This window comes from Patiria miniata, unplaced genomic scaffold (assembly GCF_015706575.1).
Source record: "Patiria miniata isolate m_02_andy unplaced genomic scaffold, ASM1570657v1 HiC_scaffold_3, whole genome shotgun sequence".
In the NCBI taxonomy this organism is placed as follows: domain Eukaryota; kingdom Metazoa; phylum Echinodermata; class Asteroidea; order Valvatida; family Asterinidae; genus Patiria; species Patiria miniata.
The window spans coordinates 6,614,865-6,632,359 of record NW_024037069.1 but is presented as its reverse complement, the minus strand read 5'-3'; the positions used below and the strand labels follow the sequence as shown (position 1 = coordinate 6,632,359).

At 39.7% G+C, this 17,495-nt stretch overlaps 3 protein-coding genes across 4 annotated transcripts; 1 reads left to right on the top strand and 2 right to left on the bottom strand.

Moving 5' to 3' along the window:
- Positions 1-5,376: 5,376 nt before the first annotated feature.
- Positions 5,377-7,100, bottom strand: LOC119738347 (PI-PLC X domain-containing protein 3-like). The gene is made up of 2 exons (XM_038213208.1): positions 6,873-7,100; positions 5,377-6,312 (listed from the first exon to the last, which is right to left on the bottom strand). The coding sequence occupies exons 1-2, from the start codon at positions 7,000-7,002 to the stop codon at positions 5,474-5,476; spliced, it is 969 nt and encodes a 322-aa protein (XP_038069136.1). The 5' UTR covers positions 7,003-7,100; the 3' UTR covers positions 5,377-5,473.
- A 1,728-nt stretch (positions 7,101-8,828) lies between these two features.
- LOC119737300 (UPF0739 protein C1orf74-like) lies at positions 8,829-12,567 on the top strand. Of its 2 annotated transcripts, none has more exons than XM_038211529.1 (2): positions 8,829-8,905; positions 9,728-12,567. In XM_038211529.1, the coding sequence occupies exon 2, from the start codon at positions 9,768-9,770 to the stop codon at positions 10,596-10,598; it is 831 nt and encodes a 276-aa protein (XP_038067457.1). In that variant the 5' UTR covers positions 8,829-8,905; positions 9,728-9,767; the 3' UTR covers positions 10,599-12,567. The 2 variants fall into 2 exon arrangements, with proteins under 2 accessions (XP_038067457.1, XP_038067458.1); XM_038211530.1 differs by lacking the exon at positions 8,829-8,905 and adding an exon at positions 8,916-8,995.
- On the bottom strand, positions 11,549-17,465 carry LOC119737301 (mesencephalic astrocyte-derived neurotrophic factor homolog). Its single transcript, XM_038211531.1, has 4 exons — positions 17,103-17,465; positions 15,709-15,836; positions 14,645-14,786; positions 11,549-13,723 (listed from the first exon to the last, which is right to left on the bottom strand). The coding sequence occupies exons 1-4, from the start codon at positions 17,209-17,211 to the stop codon at positions 13,551-13,553; spliced, it is 552 nt and encodes a 183-aa protein (XP_038067459.1). The 5' UTR covers positions 17,212-17,465; the 3' UTR covers positions 11,549-13,550.
- Between the last annotated feature and the right edge of the window lie 30 nt (positions 17,466-17,495).

Here is a 17,495-nt window from a genome sequence, read left to right as displayed (position 1 = left end):
ATGTTGACTTTTTAAAATCAAACTCGAGTGTTCCTTTGGATCTTTTGCTTGGGTGTCAATCTAGTTGCTCGGATGCACGCGTTATCTTCCGTCGTTGCTGTGCTTGTCTCAAGTACCGCGCATGCGCCAAAGATAGGGATCCAGAAACAAATGTTCGGCCGGGGCCGGGGTGAACAACCGGCCGGGCAGAACATAATATTTAGTTTCTATATTATATAAGTACTATATTCAACCCAGAATTTTAACACCCGAGTCGTGTGTGAGATACGTACGTCAAAAGAAAACCTCCACAATTCTTACTTTATTAATAAAAAAGGAAGTCCCTTAATTTTTTTATTTTAAGTTTAGAAATTATATTTCAATATGGTCATTTTTCATATAGTGTTACTTACAGTCTCAAACTGGACAAAAATTAAATTAGAAGTATATTATATACACAGATCTTAAATACCGGATAAGCAAATGTACGACAACATTTAGGCATAAGGTGAAGCGGGTTGCTTTTGTATATCCTGACCTATTGACAGACAAACGTACACTAGCGAAAAACAGTGACAAAACATACACATATGCACACAGAGACGTACTTTACATAACTCTCGAGGAAAGGCGTTGTCTTTCCCTTTGTCCCCATAAATTAACACTCTCTCATAGACTTAAGCACACAAGTTCAAGATCGAGGACGGATTTCAACAAAAGATGAAGGCTCGAGGACCAGGAAGCTATTTTTTGTTCATAGAAATATATATACTAAAAATAATGTGAACCCCCCACCCCCAGGCCCACTGCTCTGACCCCCCCCCCCCCCAAAAAAAAAAAAATTATGACAATTATACCGGTAATATATCCGCATGTGCACAACATCTGGACGGAGCCCAGCTTTGTTATGGGGGTATTTGTACACTATTCTGCAAGAAAGTGTTCGTGATCGTCGGATTTAAACAGCGTTCCCATTGAAAGTATGGTACGAACACCCCCCCCCCCCCATTGATTTTACGGAGGCCAAGTGTCGGGATCCGAGAAAAAACCTGTCTACATTTCAGCATTGATTTGCTGATGAAACCCATCCCCCCCCCCCCCCCCCCCCCCTGCCAAAATGCCTGAATCCGCCGCTGGTACTGCTTCGGGTATTATACAAATGAATTTCAGAGATTAATGTAAATAAGGAGTTAAAACGAGGAGGTACTATTTATCAATCTATACGTACATTTGCACAGATTAATAAAGGTACAGATTTGCAAATATATGAACGAGGGAGTTGTTGGGCAATGTAAGTCTTACTGGAGATCAATGAGTATATTCCAACTCGAACCGTGCGTTTCTGCAAAATGAACAGTTTTTTTGTATTAGGATGGTGAACCACCCCAAGTCAAAATTGAATAGTTTCACAAAATTACTAAAGGTTAATCAGATTGTACTGGGGATTTTATATTTTTAAACGGTTCATTATATGCCAAAAGCAAATTGAATTTTTGTCGCTGTATCGTCAATATGGCATTCTCGTCAATAAACTTGTGCCCAGCTTTAGTTCTTTTTGCTTGACTTAGTCATGAATCATATAAATTAAAGAAACAGATTGAGAATGTTTATTCTGATCGGCACAGAAAATCATATACATGTACACACTTAGGAGGTAGTCTATGGAGTAAGGATATTTTGTGTAGCCGAGATCCAAGATACTGAGGGCGCTCTTTGAAAAGTCAAAAAAAGCAGTTGTGGATGAATGTCATTCTTCCCTACTCGTTCAGGGATGCAGTCGAGTACAACACAAATCCAGTCACAAGTAAATCACAAGTCCAGTCACAAGTAAATCACAAGTCCAGTCACAAGTAAATCACAAGTCCGGTCACAAGTAAATCACAAGTCCAGTCACAAGTAAATCACAAGTTCGGTCACAATTATATCACAAGTCCAGTCACAAGTAAATCACAAGTCCAGTCACAAGGAAATCCCAAGTCCAGTCACAAGTTAATCACAAGTCCAGTCACAAGTAAATCACAAGTCCAGTCAAAAGTAAATCACAAGTCCAGTCACAAGTAAATCACAAGTTCGGTCACAAGTAAATCACAATTCCAGTCACAAGTCCAGTCACAAGTAAATCACAAGTCCAGTCACAAGTAAATCACAAGTCCAGTCACAAGTAAATCACAAGTAAATCACAAGTTCGGTCACAAGTCCAGTCACAAGTGAATCATAAGAGTAAATCACAAGTCCAGTCACAAGTAAATCATAAGAGTAAATCACAAGTCCAGTCACAAGTAAATCACAAGTCCAGTCACAAGTAAATCACAAGTAAATCACAAGTTCGGTCACAAGTCCAGTCACAAGTGAATCATAAGAGTAAATAACAAGTCCAGTCACAAGTAAATCATAAGAGTAAATCACAAGTCCAGTCACAAGCAGTGGCGCAGCCACGGGGGGGGGGGCGTGGGGGCGACAGCCCCCCCCCCCCTCCCCCATGAAACCTTGTCGCCCCCCCCCCCCCCAGTCGCCCCCCACTGAGATTTTGAGTTTCTAAAAAAATTATCATTGATCTACATGACGCCCCCCATGAATGTTCCAGCCCCCCCCCCCAGCGCCCCCCCCCCCCAATTGCATGAACAATTACAAAGGAATTCCTTTGTCACAGTAGCTTGTGATTTGAGGACTTGTGATAGACTTGCAAGTCGCTCTACAATTTGCAATGGAGCGTACGCATAATTTTTTTTTTTCCAAAATGGTGATGGGCTTCAGGACTACTTTTAAGGGTGATCATCATCTCTCAAATGGCATCCGTCGGATTACCCCCGAAAAAAATTGAACAAATAAGTTGTGTGTTTGCAGAGTTGTGAGTATATATATTTCCTAATTTTTGAAAGTGCTCGCAATTATTACTGGGGTCTACGGTAATTGATTTACTGGTTTGCAACTTTGCAACCTATTCATTAGACAGAGCGGTGAAGCTGGGAAATTACTAAGCCACTAGAGGAGACTACAAGTGTCGAGTGACAAAGCCCTCTACTGGTCTCCGCGCCAGTCGCTTCGCGGCTTCGCATCGTCTCCGCTCTATAAGTCACGATGGCTTTGACGAAAGGCTAGACTCGGGGGCACTTGTGATGCAAGGACTCAACAAAATAATTGATATTGCTTAGTTCAGCATTTTTTTATGAATGCATGTTAGGGACCTCTCATAGACATGACCTTTCCACTGCATATAATAAAAACTAGAAAGCACTCAGAGAGCGCTAACCTCCGCCAAGGCTAAACATTTCCCCGCCATATGGTAAGTACACCCAAAAGAAATACTCTCGTAAACAATCCTTTAAAAAAATCCTGGATCCAGACCCAGATCCGGATCACTTCCAAAATCTAATCGATTTCAACTTGTACCAAGGACCACCCCTAAAATAATGTTCATGCAATCACTTTTTGATTTATCTTGTTAAAACAGACCATCCACTTAACCAACCAACCAACAAACAAACAAAATCCGATGAAAACATAACCTCCTTGCCAGAGGTCAAAATATGAACAGTAACAATTAAGATCTGTGCCCGTCACTCTTTTTTTCCTAATCTCAATAATATAATTTCCATTTTACTGTCCATTACATGTATGTTATGATTTCAATAAATATACATTCAATATTTTGCAAATTTGATTTAAACATTTGTTTTAAAATGTACATAAGATATAACAGGAAAAAGGGAACAATAGATAGTCCTGCCAATATATTACTATAATTTAATGAATTTGGAAATTCAGAGTTGGGTATCATTCGTAGATACACTGACATGTACAGGGGTACATGTATATACATTTACATACACATGACATCAACAGGTTTCCATGACATTTGATTTCTACCATGTCTACACCGAAAATATCCTTGGATTATATTATGCAAAAAAATATTGTTCTTGCATAAATAAAATACATGTATTATACAGAATATTCAAACATGCCCTTTCAGTTCATACACACTACATTCGACAGTTGCAAAGCATTAATTATAGCTATAAATGCAGAACTTTAAAGAAGTTAGTTCAAATTTCAGTGAAGATAAATAAATAAGATCATGTACATGTAAGTTGTCCAGACAGAGCAACACTTTGCACAGAATTATTTGAAGTATTGAAAGGCAAGTCTTAGTCACCTCTAATTTTTTTCACAGAAAGGATATCAACACTGGCGTGGTTGTCCACATAACTTCAAAAACTAAATTCAACAAGCTTTATTTTTCCCAAGATTTTAGAGACTTATTTCATACTGCATATTGATATAAGCCACCAGAGTGATTGGTGATTTTTTTTTTGATTTTTTTTTTTTTGGGGGGGGGGGAATCCACCATAGCCTTTAAGTAATTTCTACACACAAGGAGACCAACGATAGAAGGTCATTTCTAAAGATGTGTCAAGTGACACACTTGAATGGGTAGCCTGAACGTATAAATATATATTGTGGTTTGTATTCCCTCAAAATATATAGCATTCACAGAGCTAAACCTTCGTCAAATTAGTTGTTAAACACCTGTCTTTAGATTTTGCGTAATTTTGTTACTTCAAACAAAACAAAGTGAACAAATGACAAATGGTACATTCTACCTTTAACCCTCCTAGTGGAGAGTCAACATTCACAGCAAAATGTTAAACCTTTAAGGTCAATTTCAGGTGAAGGGATATGAAGTGCTAAAGTAACTTAGTCGCACAGAGAGTCACTGCACACACAAACAGCACTGTGGACAGCAGTGATGCGTGACTGAATCTGCCTGCTTGCCCTGAGCTAATTAACCACAGAAAAAAAACTATGCATGAATTTGAACTGCTATCCATACTCCATAGAAAATTTACCTCAAAGGACTTTGAAGTGTGGGTGCTAACTCTATGGGCAAAAGTTTGGGGTTTTTTCCAAAACCTGACAGGATGATGAAGTGCAGAAGACTAGGAGGGCTAAAAAGTATTGAGTTGAATCAAGTGTCTGCAGAGATCTACATGTAATTTCAATGAAATGCTTTCCATTTTTTTTTAGGGGGGGTGGATTTTTTCCACGATACATTGCTACTCAATGTGTGAAGCCTCCATGTTAAATTAACACATCATACAATTGGCATCTGATGCCAGTCCATCACAGATCTGGTCACAACGTTAATCACAAGTCAAGTCACTTGTCCAGTCACAAGGAGCAGGGGATGAGCAATAACAAAGGAATGCCATTGTCACAGACATTTTGAATGGCTTGTGACAAGGCTTGGGACTAGATGACTTGTGACTGACTTGTGATAGACCTGCAGAGAGTTGTGATAGACTCGGCTTCAACACTGCATAATGCAAACTGAATCCATGGCAAACAGCTGGCAATATTAATGCCCCATCATCTAGCAAAGTGCCTTTTTTAAAACAAACAATTATCAAAAACTAAAATAGTTTCATCTCCGTACATGCGTAGAGGTTTGCTTGGATGGACATGTATTATATTATTGCTTTGATGAATATATTCAGGCTTTATGATTTAAGGCCAACACGCTTGGAATGAAATCGCCCATCTCAACAAAATCTGCAATGATAATGTTCAGTCCCTTCGGCCCGACGGCCTTGTCCTTCATGAAATATTGCACGTTCTTGATGGCAATCAGGGCAAAGACGTCCTTCAGAGATCGGCTGATGTACTGCAGGACTGTGGTCCCCGTTGGGGTCAGCACACCCTGACTGACGTAGAATTTTCCCGGGGGACGACCCCGGGTGAAGTGAGCCTCCAGAAGGTTGACCATCTTAGGGGCTTCGGTCACGTTGGGCCAGACGGAAGGCATGAAATCCCCGGACCAGAGCTCAGGGTGGTCTTGCACTATCCCGTGGTGGTGATAGAACACCAGGACCTGCCAGCCTTTCTCCCAGAGAACATTGAGGGCGGTGGTCTCAATGTTGATCACGGGGCACAGTTTGGAGTCAAACACGCTCAGGAGGGTTGCCACAAGTTGCTCGTGGTCAGCCTCTTGCATCTCGTAGAGATGGTTGAAATCCAGGAAGATGACCTCCTTTGGGTGCTCGTCCGTCCAGGCTTTGATCTCGCGTAGGCAGGTCCCGACCTCAGCACCGTACAACCCATGAACAAAGTACAGCTCCGGCTTGCCATTCATGGTGGACACGCGCAGGTCGAAGTACCTGATCCCCCGATCCAGCTGCTGCCTGAAGGTCAGGCTCTGTGTGACTGACCAGCTGTAGACGATCTTCTTGGCCATGTTGCCGAAGGCTGAGACCAGATTACGCACAGTGTCCGGAGAGGATGGTGATACTGGTGTGTTGAGGTCCAGGGTGTAGCTAAATGAATCATGTGAGCCTAGGAGGAAAATATATGTACTTTCATCTTTTATATGCATCAAAGGCAGAATACAATCACGGTAGGTCAGCTCTATGATTGCTAGCCCTACTACTAGTGTGGCCCAGATATTGCTAAACTGTATCCAAGCATCCAACATGTCAAAGGATACTAACTTTACATTTGTTTCCCAAAGTTGGGCCTGTTTTTTTTTTTGGCAGTTTTTTTTTTTCTCGAGAAGATAACATAGTTTCCTTGTTCTACTTCTGTAGCGTTACAGTAGGAACCATGGACCAACAACAGCCAGGGAAATGTGAATTGATATTCTGGAAAGAATGTAGTATCCAGACGCCACTTCACTTCAGCAGTTGTGTACAAAGTCTATGGAGAGTCAAGAAAATTGTCCAAGTATTTCCTAACACAACTGGAAATGTTTCTCAGTCCCAGATTCATGTCTTTTCAACATTTTTGCAATGACTGACCGTTATTGAGGGACATTTTTGTGAGTATTAACAAAAATATACTACTCTTTTACCACTGCATGGACATTCAGTGATTCACATTGATTGAAAACAACTTACCAGGAATCGCGATATTTTTCAGTGGTTCACATCTAAGTTTTTCTGGTAGTTTTGACATCCAATCTGAATTGTCTGCGTCATTTTCAACCTTGGCATTTTCTACATTACTTGAGTCCCCTGTCGCAGCCATAATTTCGTTGAATTTAAAGACGTTTACCTACTCTAGTTTGTAAAAATACAATGCCTTAATTTTATACAGTAGCTTTGCCCTTTTTCCCGAATGCCGGTTATTGATGTCACGCCCCAACTATCGCATCGGTCCCAACTATAGTTGGGCCTGTCCCAACTATAGTTGGGCCTGTCCCAACTATAGTTGGGCCTGTCCCAACTGTAGTTCCACAGTTGGGCTGGCCCAACTATAGTTGGGCCTGTCCCAACTATAGTTGGGCCTGTCCCAACTGTAGTTCCACAGTTGGGCTGGCCCAACTATAGTTGGGCCTGTCCCAACTGTAGTTCCACAGTTGGGCTGGCCCAAATATAGTTGGGACGGTCCCAACTGTAATAATTAGTTCCATTGTTGGGCTGGCCCATCTATAGTTGGGCCACTCCGATCTTTTTATTTTGCGGTGTCCCAACTATAGTTTACATTGATGTACAACCATAAAACGTTCCCTACAGCTCTGATACACGTCTGACTTTACTGGGGACCACTGAAATTAGCTATTGATGGGGCGAATCTATAGTTGGGCCCCCCAATCTTTTTATTTTGCGGTCCCAACTATAGTGTACATTGTTGTACGATTATAAAACATTCCCTACAACTCTAATACACATCTGACTTTACTGGGGACCAATGAAATGATCTATGGGTGGGGACCATCTGTAGTTGGGCCACCGCAATATTTTTATTTGGCAGTCCCAACTATAGTTTACATTGATGTACGATTCATAAATACCTCAGACAGTTTAGCTATTCCTATTGGTCGAGAGCCCGTCACGTGGCCGGTCTTAAACGGATGATAAAGACATGGCTAGCTGGTCTTAAACACTTTTCCAGTGTCACAATAAAATGTGGACTCCTAAAAATCCAGTGCCTCTTACCGTTTCATTGGTTGAACGTTCACAATCCTCACGTAGGCATGCGCAACACTACAAGCGAGTCAGAATTTTATAGTTCTAAATTCAAAACGCAACGCCCCAGGTGCGTTCTGCGTGACATCGCGCAGAACATTTTACGCGCGCGTCAATCTCCATAAAAGGGTTGTTTACATCTTAATCGCCAGCTGAACACTCCATTATTTTGCTAGAGGGATGTTTAAAAAAGCATGAAGTGAACTTGTTGAATAAAATCGGGATTTTTTGAACGAATTATTTGATATTTTTTTGCGGATAAGGTATTTATGAATGGGAATAAATATGTGCTCGGTCGGTATTTATCACTCTGTTTAATACCGCTTAGAGTCTGGGTGCTGATAATTACCCTCGCCTCCGGCTCGGATAATTATCAGCACCCAGACTCTAAGCGGTATTAAACGAGTGATAAAAACCTCCGGAGCACACATTTATTCCCTTATTATAAAACATTCCCTACAGCTAGCTCTGCTTACATGTCCGACTTGGGACCTTTGACATTAGCTATGGTTACGGGTGGGGCCCATCTATAGTTGGCCGGCCATGGCAATCTTTGAATTTTGCAAAATGTTGCTGGATAATAAAACCCAGCAGCTGGACAACTCATCCAACTAGGCAGTGCCACGTGACCGGCCAGCCTTGCGGCATGCATGCACGACGAATACACGGTGCCAGCGCCGCGGAACATTTAATCCAACAAGATCTATCAAGCATGAAGCATCCGGCGCAACTCCAGTCCTAACTATAGTTGGGCCGACCCAACTGCCGCACTATAGTTGGGACAGTCCTAACTATAGTTGGGACCGATGCGATAGTTGGGGCGTGACATTGACATGAGGGCGCAATAACAGGCTCTTGAGGGCGCAATTTATTGTTTACGTTCGTGTGAATCACAAAACTGCAAGTACTACACGATCACGAAGACGCATGCAGGGATCACAACTGCAGTGCTTCAATTTATGGTAATTTATGCTTGGGTTTAGATATACCCCTTGGTCAAACTTGGGTCACTAGTTTGGGGTGATGAGCTGTTCCAAGACGTTCTTAGCGGGGTAATCATAGTCGGTATACAGTCACTCAGGTTGGCGTATATGGCCTAGAACTACAGTTTGCTCCGGCCGCGGTTTTAGCTGAGCCTCAGTGAATCACCAATGAAATGTTGACTACTACTACTACGAAACGACTACTATTAAAGTACAAAAATGTTAGCCCCATAACTGTGGCCAATTTACTGGACTACCTCCGTAAATAAATGAATCGCGAGGCACAAACGGCGCAGGAAAATCGTGATTTCTACCCCAAGAAACTGTTCAAAATTGCAAAACGGGTGTCACTAGAAAGTAGAATTGAGAAAAGTCTGCTTTTGATTGTGAAGGTGATTTTGAGCAATAAAAAACATTTTTGACTCTTAATTTGATCAAAACAAATTACGGGCCCTACTCTACACAATCGCCTAACTTCAAGTTTTTATTTTTACATTTAGACTTTATTTGTAGTTTATTTACACTTTAATAGAACCATACTCACCCCCTTCATAGCAATAGAAAATTAGTCTCCCCTTTTTCAGACACCTACTTTTCGTGTAATTTCGTTTTGGAATTAAGATACGCAAACGTTTGCAAACGGACCAGGAAATTACATGAAATATAGATGTCTCTAAAAGGGGAGACTAATTTTCTTTTGAGTTTTGAGACACATTTATGGGGCTGCAAAATGCTATGCAAATGAATGTGTTATAACATCATGTATGTACTTACATGCAATTTCACTTTTTGTGTATGCAGGTGATGTACGAGTTTATGCGTATAGAGCACAACAGTGCCAATGGAGGCTGAACACATCGTGAAAAGATACCTGGGGAAAACGGCTAAGAAAAACTGGAAACACATACTGCTGAGCATAGAGGGTGTCTCCTCTGGAATCAAGCCAAGTTTCCTGTACGACTATTCCTGTCTGGAACCCAGTCAGCTGTCTAAGATGACAGCTGACTTGGCTGCATCAGGATTCCTTGCCAAGGAGAATTTACAGGTGCTTGGCCTTGGTCAGGATGCATTCCTCACCAACATCTCGTGTGTCAAGGATACGGTGGATGAGATTTACAAGGCTCTTGAAAAAGGCAGACAGGTTGTTGTGGATGTTTCAGCCCATCTTGAGCAGCCCAAATTACTGGAGGATGAAACTGTCCAACGAATCAAGGACCAAGTGGGAGATGTCTTAGCACAGCTTCAAGATCCCCAGAACAACTCGCAAGCTGTCCTGGAGTTGCACCCACAACAAGGCTGGAATCTCTCAACAGTGTTCGGAGTGCTGCTTGGGTATCCGGTGGTGTACTGGTACAGCGATGTTGAAAACTGCTCCAACTGTCTCTCCATGATTCCACTCAGGGTTTACAGAGTGTCGATTGAGTCTGACAAACCAAACAGTTCATCAAGTGCAAAATATGAGTTTCCTAATCGGCATCAAACAGCTTTTAAACCAGGCCGTGTAGACGACACGGTGCATGAACACCATATTTACAGCTTCAGTGTCCCGGGGGCACTCTTACCACGCTTCCAAGATCGCATTGATGATTGGTTCCAAACAGTACAAGAAAGGACGCACATCAAACTGAGGATAACATGTGAATCAGTGACTTTGCCCGCTGTTGCATTATGATAAAGTGATGACGTTTATGTGTACATGTATGTGCATATAGTTGTATTTTGAATAATGGAATTAAACCAATTCCTGTAGCAATTTTTCTAGGAACCTTTGTGAATCCTCCAAAATTCTATTTTGTACTTTAAGAAAAAAACACTGGATCATCCAGACCTACTCTGAAGAGGAAAACGTAGCTGAGCTATACAGTCTTGAATTAAATCACTGAACAATAATATGGTAAATAAAACTTAATATGCTCAATATATATTTTTCAAACTATTGCAGCAGGTTTTTTTATTGAATCATTTTGAGTTTTGGGTTTGACATATCCTGCATCTTACTTTCATCATCCGTTGACATCCAAGATAAGAGGGACAAATTAGACACAAAGTCTGCTCTGATAAAACTTCAATTTTAAACTGTCACCTGCAGTAAGAATGCACCTTTTTTTATCAAATAGATACATGTAGTTTTTCTGACAGACATATCTGGAAAACTAGAAAGGCAAGTGATAATTGTACAGTACACTCACTTCAGAAAATTTGTCATGTGGCAGTAGCTTTGCCAAATAAATGGCATGATACTTTCGCCAGATTTTGCTATACTTGGCAGTAAATCTCAGGTGTTTGACTGTTATTTCACCCAGTACATTCCTTCCTGTTGAAGTACAAACCCCTTTCCCATTTGAAGAGCTAAATTAGAATTCAAATTCGAGAAAGTATTAACGTAATTTACCAAAGCAATGTCTGCAGCTTGTGTTACTACATCATCATACTCAGGCATGCAACTGGGGAATCACAAAAAAAAGAGGAAATTCAAATTTTCCCAGACTTTGTACAGTGTTGTTCTATTTTCAATGGCACACATGGGGAGTAGAAAAAGAGGAAATCAGCTGATCCGAGGAAAAGTTGCATGCCTGTATACTTCAGACTCAAAAACGATACAATAATGCCACTCCTGTTAACTTCAGATTGCTTTAAAAAATTTATTGCAAAATGAATGTCATAAATATTTAAGTTAAAACAAATATTTTATAAATTTCTTAAGTTTTTAAGCTGTACATGTATTATGTTTACTGTACGTATAACAGTGTGTATAACTGTATTTGCTCAAGCTTAACGGTTCCCTACAAGATATAGACTTTTTGCATTAAGGTGAAGTTAAGAGGGCAATAATATTGTTTCACTTGGATAGGTGTGATTAAACCTTTTGTGCTTTCGTTGTTACTAAATTAAAATAACAAAGGACGCCCTCTGAGAGACCTGCAAAGGCTGCAACGCATAAGGTCTATTCTGTAAATTCTTAGAATGTAGCTGAAGCACAGAGCCAAGCAAACATGTGTCCAACACTGTTTCTGAAATGATGCAAAATAGTTACTTTACCCAATGTGATCAGCATACATGTTGATTCTTGTGTTACATGTACTCAGAATAATGGAATAAATTATTCTACAAAAGGAACTTTACAAAAACAACTTTGTCAACAATTTTGTTTTTATAACTGTTTTTACTGTAGCAAATATAAAGAACACATATACAACTAGTACACAAACCGAATGTATAAGAACAAAATTCAACTACCCCATCCCAAAAAGCATTGAAAAGGAAGTTTCATAAAATCTGCAAAAAGTGATAGCCTGTTTATATTTTGGAATCATTTCAGATTCAAAATGAGGGATTTTGGGATCTGAATAAGCCCTTCACACACTGATATGCTGAGAGTATAGGGTTGATCCCCTTTTTTAGGGAGGGGGGTGTTGATGGTTCAGAAATTGTAAGCATTACTTCATCCTCAATTAAACCCACGTGAATCCACGAGAAACAAATTAATAGGCACTACAACAAATTATGATCGGAATAGAACACAGGTCAAGTTACTGTGAATCTATTTGGATCTGATGAAAAGTTTGACAACACTTTTGTACGTAAAATATACAAAGAAGTACCTTTGGAAAAAATGACTTGAAAAACTTGAAAATATATTTTTTAAATTGGAAATGTCTTGATCCAGGATGCACTTGGGAATCATAGAACTATTTTGTTGACAAAACATCGTCTAATAGTTTACAAAATTTGACAGAACGATATTAACCCCTTTGGTCATTGAAGTGCCTGATCCCGTCCAGCCTGCTACTCCCTGTAGCACCCAAAACCGCCCCAGCCTTCTTTGGTTGTATCGATTCTTTAGTGAATAAACACAACGTAGTACCAAGTGATGCAGGGGCTGAAGGTTAAATCACTATAGTGTTAACTCACTCTTTGTAGATGGTACATGTACATCAATGTCTGGGCACGTGTACATCTTGTCTGGCTTAAATGTGGCTATTTCCATATCACATTCATTTTTATATTTGTGCGCAAAATGAACTGGACAATGCTTGAAATGCTTTGTCGCATTCCAAACACGCCCTCATATCATCAATATAATCACGGCTTTCTATAAGGGGAGAATGCAAAACAAATCTAGCGGTAACACGAGGTTAAAGGGCATATACAACATTTGCTTTTTGTATTTTTCAGAAATGTACGGATTTGGGGGGGTTAGTATTCTATAGCAAATATTGTTACACTGATCTTTTTTGTGTTCGTAGATGCTGGGAAAACTTCTTTCTTGGAAAATCGTTCTTGAAAATGTCAGCACACCAGGTGCCATGATGTTACAGGATGCTTTCGATTGTCATTCTTTAATAGTCCAGTGAGGTATTTCATAATAATTTGGTTTTGTTTGTTTTTTCTTAGGTTTGCAAATGTTGTATATTGCCTTTAGACTGCAAGCGTTGACTGCAAGGTACCCCATAAAACATCAAGGTACACCTCGAGCTAAATCTGGAGTTACCGGCTGTTTGATTTTGCATTCTCCCCTTACATCCTGTACAAGAGAATGAGGATTTAGCACTCTAGTATGGCTCTGTATGAAGCACAACAGTAGATCCCGGATCAGTGCATTTCCCTCCTTGATTCATCTGAGTTATAACTCTGTCTTCTTCTTGTAATACTTTGGTTTGAGTTCCTCGACACGTTTGATGAAATCCGTCTTCTCTGTGCAGGCTTTGCACTCCTCGCCCCAGACACTCAGGATATTCTTCAGGTCTTTCACCTTCATTTTCTTCAAGTCTACTGAGTCCAAATCAATTTGTTTTTCTGGTAGGAGGGAAAAAGAAAAAAATCTCACATCAAAATCTGACAAATCAAAGAGACAATTACTGTGTCAATTTTTGTTTTTCCCAAGACCTCAAATCTCATTTGAAGCAAGATATGCGACGGAGGGCCCCCCCCCCCCTTTTTTTTTGGGGGGGGGGCCTTTGTGTTCTTGGAATCTCAAGAATTCTTTCGAGGTACCTAGAGAAGCTGTGCCAGGTAAAATTAGTCTGAGGTGTGTAAAGGGCATAGGGGCACTTGGGGGGGGGGGGCGGAGAACCCTGTCGCAAATCGTGCACAGTATATCAAATATTAAAAAAAAAACACTAAAGAAGTCCTTCAGCTCTGCGCAGGCTCCAGATAATGCGTGTCCATGCCCAGCTCATTTCAATCAAAACTTATTATAATAATTCATTTTATTGAACTGATCTGATTTTTCTTTTTTAATCATTCAAATTGAAATTCAAAATAGGTACACCAAGATTTCTCATTAATGAATGAAATAATACAATCTCTTTTTCAATTTTTACAATCAATTTTTGTTTGCGACAGTCATTGTAGGAAAAAGAAATAATTACATTTAGGTAAAAATGATGTCAAACCCTAATTTTAAATCAAATCAAAATTCAAAATAGGCACGCATATCAAAAATTCCACATTCATAAAACAAGAATTACATTCTCTAATTGGGGGTTAATTTTGTTTGCAGCAAGCATGAAAAAAATTCATTTTTGTGTTTGGAAAAAGCAAATATGCACATAGTTTTTTTTGGGGGGGGGGAGGGAAGGTCCAATTGTCATGAAACTTGGTAGTTATACATGTAAAACAAATTAAGATGTGACCTATAAGCCCCGGGATGCTGCATGGACTACTGCCATCAATTTACTATCACCACTAAGGGAAGCACCTCAACTCCTAACTTACCATATTCAAGCTCACATATCTGTGAATCTAACTTGTTAAGACGCTCGCATATTTTATCCTCCGGTACAAAGTTGAGTAACCGCTTGCTGACCTCACCCAGTGAGCCAGTTGCTGCATCCGCTGTACCACCAATGAAGTAACACTAGGAAATGAAGGAGACAGTAAATGGACTTAAAAGCTGATAGTTTTCACTAAAGCTAGGATAGTTTCCACCCAAAACAATCCCCAGGTATTAACATATCACACTCACGTAAGGAAGGGTAAATGAGTGGGGACAGAATTTTGGAGCATGACCTCTTCACCCAAGCTCTCCTAAACATTAAATCAAACTGTATGTATTTTGCAGTTTTTGTTTTGCATGTACATGTACATCTATGTCATTCATAGTCCTTGTTGCACACCAAGAGCCTAGGTAGGGTCGTCTCCAAACTACTTTAAATTAAACTGGCAAGTGTATATTTCATTATCCCATTACACTGCATGTAAGCTTAAAGGGAATGTACAACATTTGCTTTTGCTTCAATTTTCAGAAAAAAATGGATTTGGAGAGTTAGTATGTTACAGAAAATATGGTTAGACTGACTTGTTTCACGTTTTGGGCTTGTAGCTGCTGGAGAAACCAAGAAAACCAATCATTTTGTTGTAGTCTGGTTCCCTGACCCCACTTAAAATTAAATCGAGCAATTTATAGACTGGGGGAATTGTAAGGTCAGAGAATCAGTCTGGCAGGCTTGTACTCCTTCACGGGTGTGTAATCAATTGCAAAGAAAATGCGGAATAACTAAAATATTAAAAATTAAGAGCAGTTTTTGAAAACTCCAGTTTTCTCCAGCGCTGGTTGGCCGACCAGCGTTGGAAAAATACAATATTTCTTGAAAATGTCAGCACACCAGGGCCCATGATTTTTACAGGATACTTGAGACTGTTATTCCAAAGCAAACCAGTAAGGTTTTTGTGATAATTAGATCATTTCCTTTTTTTGATGTTTGCAACTGTTGTATCTTTCCTTTAAACTTGTGATATTATAACTATGAAATCATCAGTTCCAGGGGGATCATACTTACAAAAGTATACTCCTTAGTTTTGGCTGATTTGCAGTACTTTCTGATGGCCTTTTCAACGCCTTCTCTGCCTTCGTCACGCTGCTTTTTTGTGATGGTCTTCTCAATTTTCTTCAGGGTTTCAATGCAAACTGAAATTCAAGTGAGTTAGGCAACTGGTGAGTTAAGCGACTGGTGTAAGTGACGAAACAAAGCAAGATGAATCATATTTTAGTGTAATATATTAAAATGTTGACTACATTCCACAGGAAACCAGATTTTTGCCTTTACGCACTTCCTTCACTGGCCAGTAACAAAACAAGTGGATATTTGGCCGAAATGGTTTAGGGGTAATGTTCAAGCGATTTCCAAAACTTCTTTTCCCCCCGACAATTGCAAAATGAAAGACCTTCAAACTGGTGGAAAATAATCTTGGGAAAAAGTTTGGTAACAGTTGAATTAATTTATATTTTAAAACCTAGTATAAGTGATCGGGAACCGTCGATGATCTGGAACTGTCGCACTGACTGTACGGCCAACATGGCCAAGTGTACTTCAAACACATTTTACAACATGTCAGTCATGACTGACATTTTATGTTAATACCAAAGATTAGCATAGAATAACACTTTATACTGCTGTGCTGGAATAGAAAATCAATTTTACAAAATAATCGTAACAAAACTGGAATCCAAATAAATCAGATATTTAAAGGGAATATACATCATTGGCTTTTGCTGTAATTTTCAGAAATGGATGGAATTGGGGGGTTGGAAATATAAAGCAAATATAGTTACACTGACTTTTTGGAGGTTTTGGGTTCGAAAATGCTATAAAAACCAAGAAAAACGACCATTTTCCTGTAGTCTGGTTCCCTGACTCCATATAAGAAGAAACAGAGCAGTTTACATACATTGGGGAATTGTAAGGTCAGGGAACCAGTCTAGCTGGCTCGTACCCGCTCATAGGTTTGTAATCGATTGCAAACAAGTGCAATGGTTATTTGGGGCCAGTATTTGAAAAAAAGCCAGTTGTTTCCAACGCTGTTTCCAATCCTGTTAAGGTATTTCGCAAAAACTTGGTAGTTTTATTTTTCGATGTTTGCAAATGTTGTATATTCCCTTTAATGTGAATTACAAACAAAATCAGCATAAAATTAAAAACCTATCCTTCAAAGCAAAATTGATAACAACAGTTACTGACAGTTTAAAAGTGATAGCAGCAGATTTGTGATACCATACTAGAGGAATTCTTCAATGGTGATACGTACATGTACATGTACTGATATTCAGTGGCAGACATGGCATGGCAGAACATGATTGATGAGTTAAACCTTAATGTAACTTGTCTTGAATTAAGATCAAAATTATATTCACAAACATATAAATTATAAATATCTGACGAAAAAAACCACAAACCTTCACATTCGCCCTTTTTCAGTTTGGCTTCCGCTGATTGGAAAAGAATAACTGCGCACACAGCTAAAGCCAGGTACAAACTGGCCATGGTAAATGCTTGGAAATTCATGACGAAAAACCCAACCACTCTCTAAATCGAAATTAATGTTTATTTTCTGTCAGTCTCCAAAATGAAAAGTCTCTTTCAAATGAGCCAACGTCAAGCCCAACAAAGGCCACGTAAATTGCACTTGTAGTAAACGTCAATCGAAGTAAGGTTTAACCATGGAGCTAGGGTTTAACAACATACTTTATTCAAGTTTGAAGAACTGCTTTGAACACGTACACGACTCACGTTGCGAATTAAGATTAAGATCACAACTTCACACATGTGCATCAACGTGGACGTATTTC